General features: G+C 39.0%; 1 protein-coding gene across 11 annotated transcripts in view; it reads left to right on the top strand.

The window, feature by feature from the left end:
* The window catches only part of LOC121275620 (alpha-1,6-mannosylglycoprotein 6-beta-N-acetylglucosaminyltransferase A-like), a 110,471-nt gene that overhangs the window by 70,850 nt on the left and 23,728 nt on the right, over positions 1-15,893 (top strand). For 9 of the 11 annotated variants that reach the window (XM_041183095.1, XM_041183103.1, XM_041183101.1 and 6 more), the window contains exons 9-12: positions 648-782; positions 2,639-2,772; positions 9,297-9,430; positions 12,210-12,359. In XM_041183095.1, coding sequence (XP_041039029.1) covers positions 648-782; positions 2,639-2,772; positions 9,297-9,430; positions 12,210-12,359 — 553 coding nt within the window. The remainder of the gene's footprint in view (positions 1-647; positions 783-2,638; positions 2,773-9,296; positions 9,431-12,209; positions 12,360-15,893) is intronic. The other 2 variants (XM_041183104.1, XM_041183102.1) reach the window with 1 other exon arrangement.

Raw genomic sequence — 15,893 nt, 5'->3', positions numbered from 1 at the left:
CGAAGGAAAAATAGGTGAAATATAAGCTATATGTTGATATTGGGAGATTCAGCGATGGTAATGCCATTGAATGTCAAGGCTCGATGGTTAGAATTCTCTCTTTTTGGAGATGGTCATTGACTGGCACTTGCTACTTATCAGCCCAAGCCTGAATGTTGTCCAGGTCTTGTTTCATATAGACACAGACTGCTTCAGTATCTGAGGCGTCACGAATGATGCTGAACATTGTGTAATCATTCCCAAACATCCCCACCTCTGACCTTATGATGGAGGGAAGGTCATTGATGAAGCAGCTGAAGATGGTTGGGTCTGGACAGTACCCTGAGGAATTCCTGCAATGATGTCCTGTGACTGAGATGACTGACATCCAACAACCACAATCATTTTCCTTTGTACTTGGTATGACTCCAAACAGCGGAGAAGTACCCTCTTCATTCCCAGGAGTTATCCAATCTATCACATTGGCTGGGAAATGTAAAGTAAGTTCTGACTAACTGACGCATTATTGTCAAGTTCAAGATCTAAAGTACATTGAATAATAAAGACATTGCAAATGTATGCAACACTTGCAAATTAATTCAAATAATGCAATGTTCAACATCTCCAACCTGACTATTGTAACAGTACTTTTACTTAACTTGAATTAGTCACTTGAGCATCCTGACTGGAAATAAAGATGGATGTCCAATCAGGGGACCAAGGCTACTGGATCTCATATACATTGACATCGTTGGATTAAAACAACTCCAAACTGTACTTGGAGCATCTTTCACCCACTATCGGTAAGATTATGCACCATCTTTATGCTTTGATTTTATGATAGAAAACAGCACACTCTACTGTTGAGCTCCCTTTAAAAGCTTTAGTTACAATGAACTTGAATCCAAATTACAGTCTTTGTGCATATTGTTGGGTTGGAAGTCTCTTTGCTCACAATGCCTTCAATTAATCAACCATCCACATAAGTTGAAAGGAAGCCTACAGTACCTGAATGCAAAGCAAAATTCTGTGCTGGCAAACTGGAATAAAAACAGAAAATGCTGGAAAACACTCTCAGATCAGGCAGTATCTATGAAGAGAGAAACGTAATTAATGTTTCTGGTCAATGACCGTTTGTCAGAACATAATGATTTAGTCAGTAAAGTTTCCTTCTCTCAGCATGTCAAAGCAAGGGTTAGTTTGGCACTAAGGCTTAAGGCTTCACTGGTTATAGCTCATGGAAACATTGATGTAAACAGCCGTAGTTTAATAATAAAAGGGAATGGGATAAAAAAAAAAGTTAAATTCCCTTCCCTTGGAGGCACAATTGATTATAATATGAAATTTGTCTAGGAGCACTACCCTTGGCCTCTGCCAATTGGGGGATGAAAGAAAATCAGCTGGGGTTTCTGCTCCAAAAGATCTTTGCCTAATGCATCATCATGTGATGTTCAAGTGCTTCCCCCTATGGAGGAAACATCAAAGTGACGAGGCATTTTCAGGGTACTGTTTCGCACATGAACTGTATCAGAGCAGCATTGAAAAAGGATACAGTGCAAGTTGCCTATCTCTCTCTCAATGAAGGAGATCAAGAAATTTGGAGCAAGTTTGGAAAAAAAGGAAACTGGATTTAAAAATATATTCTTTGGGAAAGAACAAATACTACAGGTGTGCAAACTAAATTGCGCATCTGAAGTTAATCCACACGAGTAAGCAAATTCATCCATGGCAATGTTGTCATATACAAGTTGTACCTTCCATGTAATGAAGTATCCCAGTACAGAATGTTGCTCCAGAACATAAGAAATAGGAGCAGAAGTAGGCCACATGGCCCATTTGAGCATGCTCTGCCATTCAACACAATCATGGCTGATCTTGGGCTTCAACTCCATTTTTCCACCCGCTCCCCATGTCCCTTAATTCCCTGAGAGACCAAAAATCTGTCTGTCCCAGCCTTAAATCTGCTTAACGATGGAACATCCACAACCCTCTGGGATAGAGAATTCCAAAGATTCACAGTCCTTTGAGTGAAGAAATTTCTCCTCATCTCAGTCCTAAATGATCGGCCCCTTATCCAAGCTAAACTAGTGTTTAGCCAGATCTGTGCTGTGCCAAGATGTGACATGACTGGTATGAGGAAGCATGGAAGGACAATGCTGCTGCAGTGGTTTCCCACCTGCGAGCATGTGTTTTGTAAGCCAATTGTGGGATACCTTTAAGTGGTATATACCCGCCATACAGATGCCTTAGTGGTAGCAAGTGATTCAAAATAAAGAACGAGTATGTGTAAGTGAATTGAGCTTTTAAACTGATTAGATTTTTTTAGATGTTTAGAATCAAGTAATAATGAATTAAGGAGTTTTGCATCGTGCAACTAAAATATATGGATAAGGAGCAGTGAATTGTTTTAGGGTCTGTGATGTTTGATGGTAGCAATATGGAATAGATTTGATTACAGCATCTGTGTTAAACAATGAAAGGGAAGCTATAAGGATTTTAAATTGCTTGATGTATAGTTTAGAAGGAGATGGTTGTGTTTACCTGTAAAACTGACAAATGAGTAAATAAAATCTCAAAGAACACTCGTCATCCCCCTCATAATCTGGGAATTTAGATTCTAATATCATACCACTACTTTACATTTAACATTCTTTCTTAGATGCTTATTGAGGGTCCTTGATTCTTTTGGAACTGAGCCAGAATTTAACCACGCTGAATATGCCAAGAAAAAGAACCATGGATCCCCTTGGGGCAAACTCAATCTGATTCCTAAGCAGTTTTACAACATGTTCCGTAAGTAAATACATACATAAATTGCTCTAGGGCTTTATATTAAGTGAGCTACAAATAAATTACTGATTTGGTTTACTGTGATTACTGTTCTATAGTGTGCCACAAATGAGGTGCAGCTATATATAATTCTCATTTCACAATATCTGCAAACATTTTTGTTTATAACACTTTTTTTGTCAAAATAATGCTATTATGTAAATTGCATGTTATGCATACATGTAAAATCCATTTAAATATTTTATATAAAATTTTGCTTATAATGTAAATCCGGGTTCTGGATCCATTTCAACATAAAATTGTGCACGATAAAAGCAAAAAATGCATAAAAATATTAATGGATGTTTTATTTTGAGATGGAGAGAGGGCCCATTTTGGTAGTGCAGCTAAATCCTTCCTTGATTGTCTGAACATGAATGTTTTGAAAAGGCTAAGAGTGTGATAATCTACATCCCAAAGTACTTAAGGAAGTGGCCCGAGAAATAGTGGATGCATTGGTGGTCATCTTCCGAGATTCTATAGACTCTGGAACAGTTCCTACAGATTGGAGGGTAGCTAATGTAACCCCACTATTTAAAAAGGGAGGCAGAGAGAAAACAGGGAATTATAGACCAGTCAGCCTGATGTCGGTAGTGGGGAAAATTCTAGAGTCCATTATAAAAGATTTAATAGCTGAGCACTTGGAAAACATTGGCAGAATCGGACAGAGTCAGCATGGATTTATGAAAGGGAAATCATGCTTGACAAATCTACTGGAATTTTTTGAGGATGTAACTAGTATAGTTGATGAGGGGGAGCCAATGGATGTGGTTTATTTGGACTTTCAGAAGGCTTTCAACAAAGTCCCACATAATAGATTAGCGTGTAAAATTAAAGCACATGGGATTGGGGGTAGTGTATTGAGATGGATAGAAAACTGGTTGGCAGACTGGAAACAAAGAGTAGGAATAAACTGGTCTTTTTCCGAATGGCAGGCAGTGACTAGTGGGGTACCGCAGGGATCGGTGCTGGGACCCCAGCTATTCACAATATACATTAATGATTTAGATGAGGGAACTAAATGTAATATCTCCAAATTTGCAGATGACACAAAGCTGGGTGGGAGGGTGAGCTAATAGGAGGATGCACAGATGCTTCAGTATGGTTTGGACAAGCTGAGTGATGGGCAAATGCTTGGCAGATGCAGTGTAATGTGAATAAATGTGAAGTTATCCACTTTGATAGCAAAACAGGAAGGCAGATTATTATCTGAATGGTTATAAATTGAGAGAGGGGAATGTGCAACGAGACCTGGGTGTCTTCGTACACCAGTAGCTGAAGGTAAGCATGCAGGTGGTAAAGAAGGCAAATGGTATGTTGGCCTTCATAGTGAGAGGATTCGAGTACATGAACAGGGATGTCTTGCTGCAATTATACAGGGCCTTGGTGAGACCACACCTGGATTTTGTGTGCAGTTTTGGTCTCTACCTGAGGAAGGGTGTTCTTGCTTTAGAGGGAGTGCAGCGAAGGTTTACCAGACTGATTCCTGGGATGGCGGGACTGAGGAGAGATTGAGTTGGTTAGGATTATATTCGCTGGAGTTCAGAAGAATGAGGGGGGATCTCATAGAAACCTATAAAATTCTAACAGGACTAGACGGGGTAGATGCAGGAAGGATGTTCCCGATGGTGGGGGAGTCCAGAACCAGAGGTCACAGTTTGAGGATAGGGGGGTAGACCATTTAGGACTGAGATGAGGAGAAATTTTTTCACCCAGAGTGTGACGAGCCTGTGGAATTCGCTACCACATAAAGTAGTTGACTCCAAAACATTGTATGTTTTCAAGAAGGAGTTAGATATAGCTCTTGGGGCGAAAGGGATCAAAGGATATGGGGAGAAAGTGGGAGCAGGCTATTGAGTTGGATGATCAGCCATGATCATAGTGAATGACGAAGCAAGCTCGAAAGGCCAAATGACCTACTCTGCTCCTATTTTCTATGTAAAAGTTGAGAGAGATTATGGGATCTTAGTGGACTCAACTCTGAATACTGCAGTGCAGCAATCAAGAAAAAACCAGGATCCTGAATTATAAAGCCGAATACAAGTCAGGGAAAGTCATGCTCAAACTGTGTAGTGCTCTAGTCAGAGTACTATGTCTGATTGTGCTCACCAAGGCACAATGGATACATACAAGTGCTGGATGCATTTCAGAAAACAGCAATGCAGCTGATGCTTTCTGTCAAGCTCTGAATTGTGAAAGTCAGAAAGGAGATACTTGGGATTTTCAACGTCTAATGGAGGTGTGTAAATAGAGGTGTTAGGTGTTGCGGTGGGAAAATGGCTCATGAGTAGACCGGCCAAAGGTTACATTATGGTAAAAACAAAAAAACTGCAGATGCTGGAAATCCAAAACAAAAACAGAATTACCTGGAAAAACTCAGCAGGTCTGGCAGCATCGGCGGAGAAGAAAAGAGTTGACGTTTCGAGTCCTCATGACCCTTCGACAGAACTTGAGTTGGACTCGAACTCGGTTACATTATGGTGTCAGTTGTGGGGAAAATGGTGATTTCAGTGCCTCCATTCACATTTTCATTCTCAATAACTCCTGTTCCTTCCACCTTCTTCAGTCTCACAGTGTCCTTTATCCCTTCATCTATCAAGCAACAATTCTACCAGTTTTGTTTCCATCACTACACCTATCTCTGAACTATCTGTTCAACCTTGATATCTTCCCCTTCTCAATATGGTGTCATTCACTTCACCCTTAACTGTCTATATACTGTCTCCATGGCCAGAGGCCCCTCAGTTTCATTTTTCCCTAGCTGTATTTCAATCAAAGATGTTTTTGTAGGCTTTCAAACTTCAAATTGTTTTTCTTTTCACAAGGAATAGATAGATATAATTAGAAAGAGAACAGATACCACCTGTCTGCCTGTCTCTGTGCCTTTCTTTCCTTTTTCACTGATGTAAGATCCTATCTATTTATCTATCCCTTTGTTTTTACTTACTCTCTCACACACAATGAAAGCAATAATCAGCATTGACTTTTCTGACTAACAATAAAAATGTGAAATACACAAATGTTGAAATAGTTTCAAAATTCAATTGATGTTTATTGGTATTTTGAACTAACATTAACTTAACAACTTTCATTCTTTCATTATGTGTGGCTCTTTAAGACACTTTCTGGAGTTTATAAATCACAAAACAAGAGCAGTGGATGTTTGATCAGTAATCTTTTATTCGTCTCTATCTCGCTCCCTCTCTTGCACAGCAGTTTACGTCTTGCAATTAACATGTTAGAATGCCCCAAATCATTCCACAGGAACGTTGTCAAGCAGAATTTGATACTGCCACATATGAATTTATAGGGGCCATTGACAAATAATCTTGGTCAAAGATGTAGATTTTAAGCAGCATCTTAACTGAGGGAGGAGAAGCTAGATAAACACTTGAGAGAGAAGGGAATAGATGGTTATATTGATAGATTTAGATGAGGATAGATGGATGGAGGCTCCAGAGGAGCATAAACACCGACATGGACTGGTTGGGCCAAACAGCCTGTTTCTATGCCATTTATCCTATGTAATACTTTGTAATCCTATGAGAGGTTTAGGGAAGGAATTCAAAAGCTTAGAGCCTAGGCAACTGTGACACTGCAACCCATGGTGGAGCAATAAAAATTTGAAATGCTTGAGGCCAATATTAGATAAGCACAGATATTTTGCAGGGTTGTTGAGCTACAGGGAATGGCAGTATTATGGAGGGCAAGGTCAGGAACGGATTTGAAAAGGTGGAGAATTTAACATTGAGGTATTGCTTAACCAGGAGCCAGAATAGGTCAGCAAGCACAGGCGTGATGAATGAACAAGACTTGTTTTTTTCTTTTTGGGAAATAGTGTCATTGGCAAGGCTGGCATTTGTTCCCCTATCCCTAATTTCCCTTCAGAAGGTAGTGGTGAGCTGTCTACTTGAATCATTGCTGTGCATGTTGTGTAAGTGTACCTACAGTACTGTTATAGGAACTTCCAGGTTTTTGTTTTCTGGTTAGGATGATGAGTGATTTGGAAAGGAACCTGCAGGTTGTGCTGTTCCCATTAATTTGTTGCCCTTGTCCTTCAAGGTGGTACAGCTCGCAGGTTTGGAAGGTGCTATCGAAGGAGCCTTGGCGAGTTGCTACAATGCATCATGGCGATAGCACACACTGTTGTCACTGCGCCAGTGGTAGAGGGAGTGAATGTTTAAGGTAGTGGATGGGGTAATGATCAAGCAGGCTGCTTTGTCTTGTTTATTGTCAAGCTTCTTGAATGTTGTTGAAGTTGCATTCATCCAAACAAGTGGAGAGTGTTCCATCACATTCCTGACTTGTGTCTTATAGATGGTGTGCCGTAATTGGCTGGCTTGGATTTGTCCTGCTTTTTGTGGACAGGACATAACTGGTCAAATTTCCACACTGTTGGGTATATGCCAGTGCTGTAGCTGTACTGAAACAGCTAGGCTAAGGATACAACAAGTTCTGCAGCACAAGTCTTCAGTACCACTGCTGGAATGTTGTCAGGGCCTTTTGCCTTTGCTGTCTCCAGTACCTTCAGCCATTTATTGATTTCATGTTATGTGAGTCGAACTGGCTGAAGACTGGCATCAACGATGATAGAGGATCTCAGGAGGGGGCCTCCTTATGTCCTCCTTGTAGCCTCCTTTTTTCCTCTTCACAACTTACTTTTCCACCTACCATTGTGTCATCAGCAAATTTAGCAACCATACCTTCGGTCTGTTCATCCAAATCACATATATAAATTGTAAAAAGTTGAAGCCCCAGCTCTGATCCCTGAGGAACACCACTCGTTACATCTTGCCAACCAGAAAAAGATCCATTTATGTCTACTTTCTGTTTCCTGTTAGCCAGCCAATCTTCTAGCCATGCCAATATGTCATCCTTACACCATGAGCTTTTATTTTCTGCAATAACCTTTGATGTGGTACCTTATCAAATGCCTTCTAGAAATCTAAGTACAGTACCTCCACTGATTCCCCTTTATCCACAGCACATGTTACTTCCTCAAAGAACTCCAATAAGTTGGTTAAATATGATTTCCCCTTTACAAAACCATGATGACTCTGCCTGATTACCTTTAACTTTTCTAAGTGCCCTGCTGTGACGTCTTTAATAATAGCTTCTAACATTTCCCTGTAAGCTAACCAGCCTGTAGTTTCATGCTTTCTCTCTATCTCCTTTTTTGAATAAAGGGAATATTTGTTATTTTCCAATCTAATGGCACCTTCCCCAAATCTAGGGAATTTTGGAAGATTAAAACCAATGCATCAACTATCTCACTCACCATGTCTTTTAAGACCCTGGGATGAAATCCACCAGGACCCGGGGACTTGTCAACCCACAGTTCCAACAGAAGGACTTTGCAGGGTCACAGGGCAGGGTGTGCCTTTGTCATTTCCAGTGCCTAAGTCGATGTTGGGTGATCCGTGCGGTCATTTTATTCCTTGCCTTTTGTGTAGCAGCTCGATGGAACTGAATGGCTTGCTAAGCCATTTCAGAGGGCAGTTAAAAGTCAACCATTGCTATGGGTCTGGAGTCACACGTAAGCCAGACCAGGCAAAGAAGGCAGATTTCCTTCCCCGAGGGACACTGGGACATTAGACTATTTGGCGCAAATTAGGACATGGGCAGTAGAATTTTGAGCAACCTCAAGTTTACAGACCATAGGATGTGCTTGGCCAGCAGCCAGTATTGTATTGGAATAGTCAAGTCCAGAGGTAATAAAGGCACAGATGACGGTTTCAGCAACAGATGAATTGAGGCAAGGGTGGAAATAGGTGCAGATATGTGGTCAAAGTTCATCTTGGGGTCAAGTATGATACCATGGCTGCTCACATACATCATCCCTGTTTTAAAGTAAACATACTTGATTACATTTACCTGAAGAAAGATTTTGAAATTGTTCTTTATTTTACATGTTGGATAAATGTAATTTTTGATGTAAAGGTTTTATGTTTAAGTCCTTTTTTTAATTATCAAATTTCCAGTTACTGAGAAAAATGCTTGTGGGGGAAAACACTCAGAAAACAATTTTACTGACACTTGTAAAACCCCTTATAAATGCGGATGTTGTCATTGATAATGGGGAGAGGAAAAGTGACAACAGGAAGTTAAGAAAGTACATGTAAATAGCATTTTTATCTTCTTATTGTGAATATTTTATATGAATATAATGATTTACACTAATAATCAGCAGCCCAATTCATTAAGCTTTTGTCACAGGCTGAATGGAAATGAAGATAGCAAGTAAACATCAGTTTAGCATGGGTTGTTTTCTTCAAAGCTATATGTCAATTTATTGCAACAAATATGATTAACAATATTATCACATTTTCACAACTCAAGCAGACAGATGGCATTAGCTCATATCCATAAAGGCCTTTAAATCCTTTGAAAAATATTTGTTTAATAAGTGAAGTAAATAGATGTGTTAGCAACCAGTTAGCGCCCTCAAGACCGTTTAATTTATATTGTATTTTCCAATGTATTTGCAGCCCATACGCCTGATAACAGTTTTCTGGGCTTTGTGGTGGAGCAGCATTTGAATCGTAGTAACACCACTCTCCTTAATAAAATCCAAAGAACTAATAAAGCTCTGGTTTATGGCAAACTGGCAGACTATTGGAAGGTATGTGCTGTCGTCTTTTACCCTTTAAGATGTTGATATTTTTATGACATTTTTTATCCTGAAGAATATATTACTGCCTAGCCCAGGTGCTAAAAGCTTAGTGTTGGACTTAAGAAAGGAAATAGAAATAGGGAACAAAAGAAAATAGGGTTGAAAGGATTTGCAGGTATTTAACAGATTAATTATTTTCTATTTAGTAACTGCAAACAAACTTGTACAATTGTTCCCATATGGGAGTCTTTGTGGTTCAGTGGGTTAGACACTGAGACAGAATTATCCTCACAGGCTTCAGAACCCTGATGTCCATTTAATAAGGATCAGAAACCTGCACTGAGAAACAGTCACCTGGCTGTGATTTTCCCTGAATTAGCCAACTAGCCGGAGGGCAGGCTCTCGAAGCTGGAGGGCCAATAGGAGGACCCCTAGCACTGAAAAAGCAGCAGGCTGCCTTTTCACATTAGTAAGAGGGAGAGTGCCTCCATTTTAAGATGCCCTCCAATTTTTTAAAGCTTTAAACAAAAAATAGACTGAGCACCCAGGCCATCATTTTGGAGCGATAGCCCGTCCGTAGATTGGCCTGCGGTGGGGAGAGCTTTTAGGCACTGGCTCCCCTGATTGCCACTAAGAGGCTATCTCCAGTTGGATTGTTCCTCAACACCTCACGGTGCCTGGAGACCAGCTGGAAAATTCCTGTTGACCTCTGACAATAGGTCTAAATAGGCCTTTAAACAGCCGTAATTGGCCCTGCTGCCTCCATCCCGCCTCTGGAAAAATGACCTGGTGTGGGATGGTGTCAGGAAACCAACACGCTGGCCAGTGGTGCAAAATTTCACACCGTCCTGGAATTTCCTGCAGGATTTAAATTCAAAATTCACTATATACTGATGTGATGAAAGTGTCCTCTCTCTAGTTCTAAAGGTCCTAAATGAAAAGGGTTTGGATGCATTCGGTCCAGTTTGGCAGTATTTTCCAAACTCAAAGAGTTTACAGGAGGAAAGTTGTGGGAAATAGTATGGTGGATGGTAGAAAGTGCTATTTTGAGATTGGAGGCAGGATAAGGAATTGTTTAATGATTCTGCAGCTAAGCTGGGAGTGAATGATGCCAATGCCATTGCAAAATGTTCCATGTGATTCAATAGATTATTGATTTTGTTATAACCTTCAATTCCAGAAGGGTTTTGAAGTAGCCACTTGCCCATATTTTGAACTCTGATCAGTGTCCAGAGAATCTTGGACACCTTCGGCCGAATTTGCACTCCCGAGGTGGGGAGCTCAAGTCAAGAAATTTCCTGGCTTGTCATACCCGCCCCAGGAAAAAGTGCCCCAACTGGTGTGATTTTCACTCTGGGGGTGTGGGGCCCTGGGGAGTGGGGGTGGGGTAGAACTGTCAAATAACTTGACAGCTTGATAGTTTTGCTTTACTCACCCTTCAAGAGCATTTACAACCTCTCCAAAGATTTGTAACTCCTACTCTGCAGACCTTTCCTCCAGTGAAAATCAGGTCTATTTGAACCCACCACTGAGTTCAAACAGCCCTGTTGCGTTCAAGTTTCCCACATGTGGGAGTCACATCTGGACCCTGTACCCCACCACCGATTCCGCCCGCCATTTTAAAAGTTCCCCAAAGTTTCCATGATGCCAAAAAAACCCGGCCTCATGTTTCAGCATCTGAACGTTAAAGGACAATGCATGGAAAATTTGTTTTGGTTGCCCTTGGTCTTATGCTTTGAATTAGTTCTGTATTGTCTGGTAGTTTATTTAAACGTAGCACTTCCTGAAATTTTAATGGCTGCTTCACCCTTTAATAGGAGACACTTATTGAATTTTCCATTCCACTGCCAGATGTTAAAATGGGACCTTTTGATATCTTACCCCTTTGAATCCACCGACTTTAAACGGATGCATCCATTGGAGCTGTAATTTTCCCAGTCCCACAGTTATGATTGTCAACTACAAAATAGGACCCTTTCATGCAAGACATTTTCTTGTCTTTAAATGCATTTGTTACATATAATTTTATCTGACGCCTTCTCCCTTCCTCTCTCCCTCCCTCTCTACCATTTTTCAGCCCATGTTAAATGACCTAAGTCCCTCTGGACACTATCAATCTCATTACTGTTTATTATCTGTTAACAAGTCATCAGTAAATTTTATGACATATTCCATATCATTCAAAAATAATGTGAACAGTAGTGAACTCAGAACAGATCTCTGTGGAATGCTTTGTTGCCTTACCAAATACAGTATTTTTTCTTTTTTTTCTATCGCTGGTGTCTGTTGTAAAACAGATTCTTCAGCCATTTGGAAAAATCTGTGATCTATTCCATTCACCCTGACTATTTTCTGATAGTCATTTGAGAGAATGTTACGAAATTCTCTTCTGAACGTCTAAGTAAATTACCTTGTATCTACTGGACATTTCTCATTTTGCAACCTAGTTACCTCTTTCAAGAATTTTAATGGTTATGTTGAGTATTATCTGTTACAGGCATGTTTCCAAAACCATGTTCAAACAACTTTACTATCTTTCTGAATATATTGTATCTTACTTGGAAGGTTATGATGCAATCTGTACATAGTGACATTCCGCTAAAAAAAAATTAAACAAGTTAAAAACCATTTTGAGTCGGTTCAAAAGCATTTTCAAATTATGCATGCCTTTTTTTAAACTTTGGTGTAATTTAATAAAGCTAAATTATATGAAATTTTTGTATTAAAAGCTTATATTGGCCAAGGTAGAGACTCTTCTATTTCTAATTATGCCTCCTGATTTTTACAGGATAAAACATCTTTCCTGGATATTGTCAGAAATTACGCTGAGATCCATGGTACATTTCACAATGAACATAATGTCCTTTTACCCAATTTTGTAATTAATCATGGAATCCTCAGTGGGTATGACCTTCATCTCTTGTTAAGAGGGACTAAGGTTTGTCAGATATTAACAATTTATAATGAAGTAATTGATTATCACATTGATGGACACAAATAGCATATTTATATAATTGCTTTCTTGGAACATTTAAGTAAATGCAAAAGTACAATTTTTAAAATTAGAAATAATAATCCATCAAACCATGATAAACACAATGACTGGAAGCATGTAAAATAAAAAAAAGGCTGGGGTAAGATTTAATATGCATACATGAGAGGTGTTGAGTCTTTGAATACTTAAATGAAAAAAATAGGTTAAATAGCGACTAAAAGAAAAATGAATAAAAGTAGGAATTTTAAAATATGAAACCTACAAGAACATAGTGGCAACATGAAACACCCTATGAAAGCAAAGACTAATTCTGAGGGATTGGAATTAACAGCTTGCACATTATTAAATGCTAATAACAGTATGTGCAATGTAATAAGTATTGTGACTAGCAATTGTGTATTGTATTATTTCATTACTGAGTTATGCCAAACAATTAGTGAAAATTCTGGAAGATAGCAAAAACTTGAATATGTAAAATGACGTGGTTTAATAACTTAAAGCATGGTCAATGCATTATTGGAGGAAGCAATGGATCATGGAAGGGAACAATTCATAAAATTCACTTAACACATCTGATGTTCAAATCTAATTATTTCAGTGTTTTTCTGTATACGTTTGAAAATAGGGTGTGGTATTTGCTTGGTTAATGTTAATTTCGAGGGGAACCTCCCCACCCTTTGGGCAAGTCCTGTACTAATAAAGCCAAACAGAGCATGAGATTTCACCTAATGCCTAACCAAATGGCAAGAAACATATATAATATACCCACACAGTATTATTCTCAGCTTTCCTTATCTGAGGCATTGGAAGAAGTTACGATGCTAAGGAATCAATCACTTTCTAAACAAGAAAATGTCAGTTATGTCTAGGACAAAAACGTTACAAAGGTAATATGCACTTCATATAGTCTGAACTAGTTTTTTGGACTCTTACATGTGCACACAGATACAAGGCAGGTGGTGCTACCTATTAAAATATCCAAGAGGTGGGTCCTCCAGAGATAAATAGTAAAAATCATTTTGAAAGCACTGAAAATATACTTCAGCTAAAGTTTCCTGCATCCTAGAAGATCCAACTGAATGATGCATTGTGAACTAGAATTTTATTAACTGACAAAGGGTCTGTAATGTATCGTAGAATGAGCTTTACTATAAGATCAAACCATTTCATTATAACCCTCTATAGATTAGTGGTCAGACCACATTCGGAATGCACACTGTAGCTCCAGTTCTCCGACTCAAGCTTCCTGCCTGCATGACTATCTGCCAGAAATGCAGGATGTGTTATTGACTCTATATTGTGCCATTTAGTACTATATCTTGAAAAGGACATCAATTGGTGCATTGGGAAAACTTAAGGAAAGAGAAACTGGGATGTTTCTGGGGGATTATAGCTTCAAGTTCTGAAGAGCGAATCAGAGAGCTATTCTTTTTTTCATTGGAGAAGAGAGGACTGAGAAAAGGCATAATCAAGGATTTTAAAATGTTGGGAGGAATTGATAATTTAGATGTAAGCAGGTTATTTCATTTGGACTGCGTGCAGGATGAGAGGAAATAAATTAACTAAGTCTCAAATGTGAATGAATTGTTGTTTCCTTTCTGAGTTATAGGTGACTGACCCAGTTGAACCAAATAACATTTTATCAAGTAACACTTTATAAAAAAAAGACACAAATTAATATTTAATTGGAAATACAATTGAAGGTTATAAGGAAAGTTTAGACAGATGATCAAATGTAGAAATGTGTAAAGTTCTTGAACTACTGGGGTCCTGAAAATACCATGCCAAGGAAAACAACTGATAAGGATATATAATGTAATATGTTGGACAGATATTTTGAAGCATGTTCAGTTTACTTTTTGGGGACCGACAGGGAAACATTTTGCAGAATATTTATCACACAAAAGATATGTGTGATAAACAAATAATACATTGCGGGTGGAAGAAAAGGAGTAATTGACCTGAATAATCTTTTCTCAATCCAGACTTTTCTGAAGCCAGTAAAGTATCAGTTTGCCAGAGGTCTCTTCCTTAGACTAAGACTGCATCTGTCTGTTTCACTGGCTCAAGTGGACGCTGGAGATCCTAAGACACTATTCAGAGAAGAGTAGAGCTTTCTTTTAGTGCCCTGGTTGGCATTCATTCCACTAGCAACATCATTATAAGCAGATTAATTGGTGGGGTGTTGCCTGTACAGAATAGCAGCAAAGTGTCTACATAACAACAGTCACTATACTTAAAAGTAATTCACCATAAGTCAAGGCTTTTGAAACATTGTAAGAGATTTGATAAGGTTTTGTATAAAGTTAGTTTTTCTTTTACACATGATTCAATCCTAATGGCTTGAAAGAAGAAAGCTCCCAGAAGTCAATTTTGATATTTTTTTCAAATAAAAACATTACTTTACAATCGATATTTGGTGGTACTTACCTTAACATTGAAAATAACTTTCTGAAGTTCAGGGGCAAATGGTGCATAACGTATTGGTAATGTCACTGGACTAGTAATCCAGAGGTCCAGGCTAATGTTCTGGGGACAAGGGTTCAAGTCCCACCACAGCAGCTAGTGGAATTTAAATTCAATTAATAATCTCGAATTGAAAAGCTAGCCTCAGTAACAGTGACTATGAAACCATTGTCAATTGTCATAAAAACCCATCTAATTCACTAATGTCCTTTAGGGAACGAAATCTGCCATCCTTACGTGGTCTGGCCTACATGTGACTCCAGACCCACAGCAATGTGGTTGTCTCTTAACTGTCCTCTGAAATGGCGTGGCAAGCCACTCAATTCAAGGGCAATTAGGAATGAGCAACAAATGCTGGCTTTGCTAGCGATGCCTACATCCAATGAAAGAAGTAAGAAAAAAATGTGAACTAAGTGACTCAATAGCTTAGCACATTCATTTTTGGGGACATGGATTTAAATCCAGCCCAATTTATTTAGATTATTTTATTTTTATTTAGGGTGAGACTCTTTTTAAGATATTTTCTTTCTGAAAATCTGATATACCAATACTTTGTATCCAGATCATGAGTGCAGCATAGAGGTATCCTTGAATGATACTCTCTGTAGAAAGATGTCATGGGAATACAAAGCTCTGTCCTTCAGTGAGGGTTATGTGGTATGACAGATACCTTGAAAGTTTAAGAATTGAAATGACTTGTTTCTACTGAGGAATTTTGTTTTCTGAATATAGAGTCATAGAGGTCTACAGCACAGAAAAAGGCTCTTTGGTCCATCGAGCCTGCACCAGTCAAACAAGTACCTAACTATTCTAATCCCATTTTCCAGCACTAGGCCCACAGCCTTGTATGCCATGGCATCGCAAGTGCACATCCAAATACTATTAAAATGTTACCTTTCAGGCAGTGAGTTCCAGATTCCCATCACTCTCTGGGTGAAAAAATTCTTTCTCACATCCCCTCTAAACCTCCTGCCCCTTACCTTAAATCTATGCCCCCTGGGTATTGATCCC

This window comes from Carcharodon carcharias, chromosome 3 (genome assembly GCF_017639515.1).
Source record: "Carcharodon carcharias isolate sCarCar2 chromosome 3, sCarCar2.pri, whole genome shotgun sequence".
Lineage (NCBI taxonomy): Eukaryota > Metazoa > Chordata > Chondrichthyes > Lamniformes > Lamnidae > Carcharodon > Carcharodon carcharias.
The sequence above is the reverse complement of the archived record's forward strand: the minus strand, read 5'-3'. Positions and strand labels throughout refer to the sequence as shown.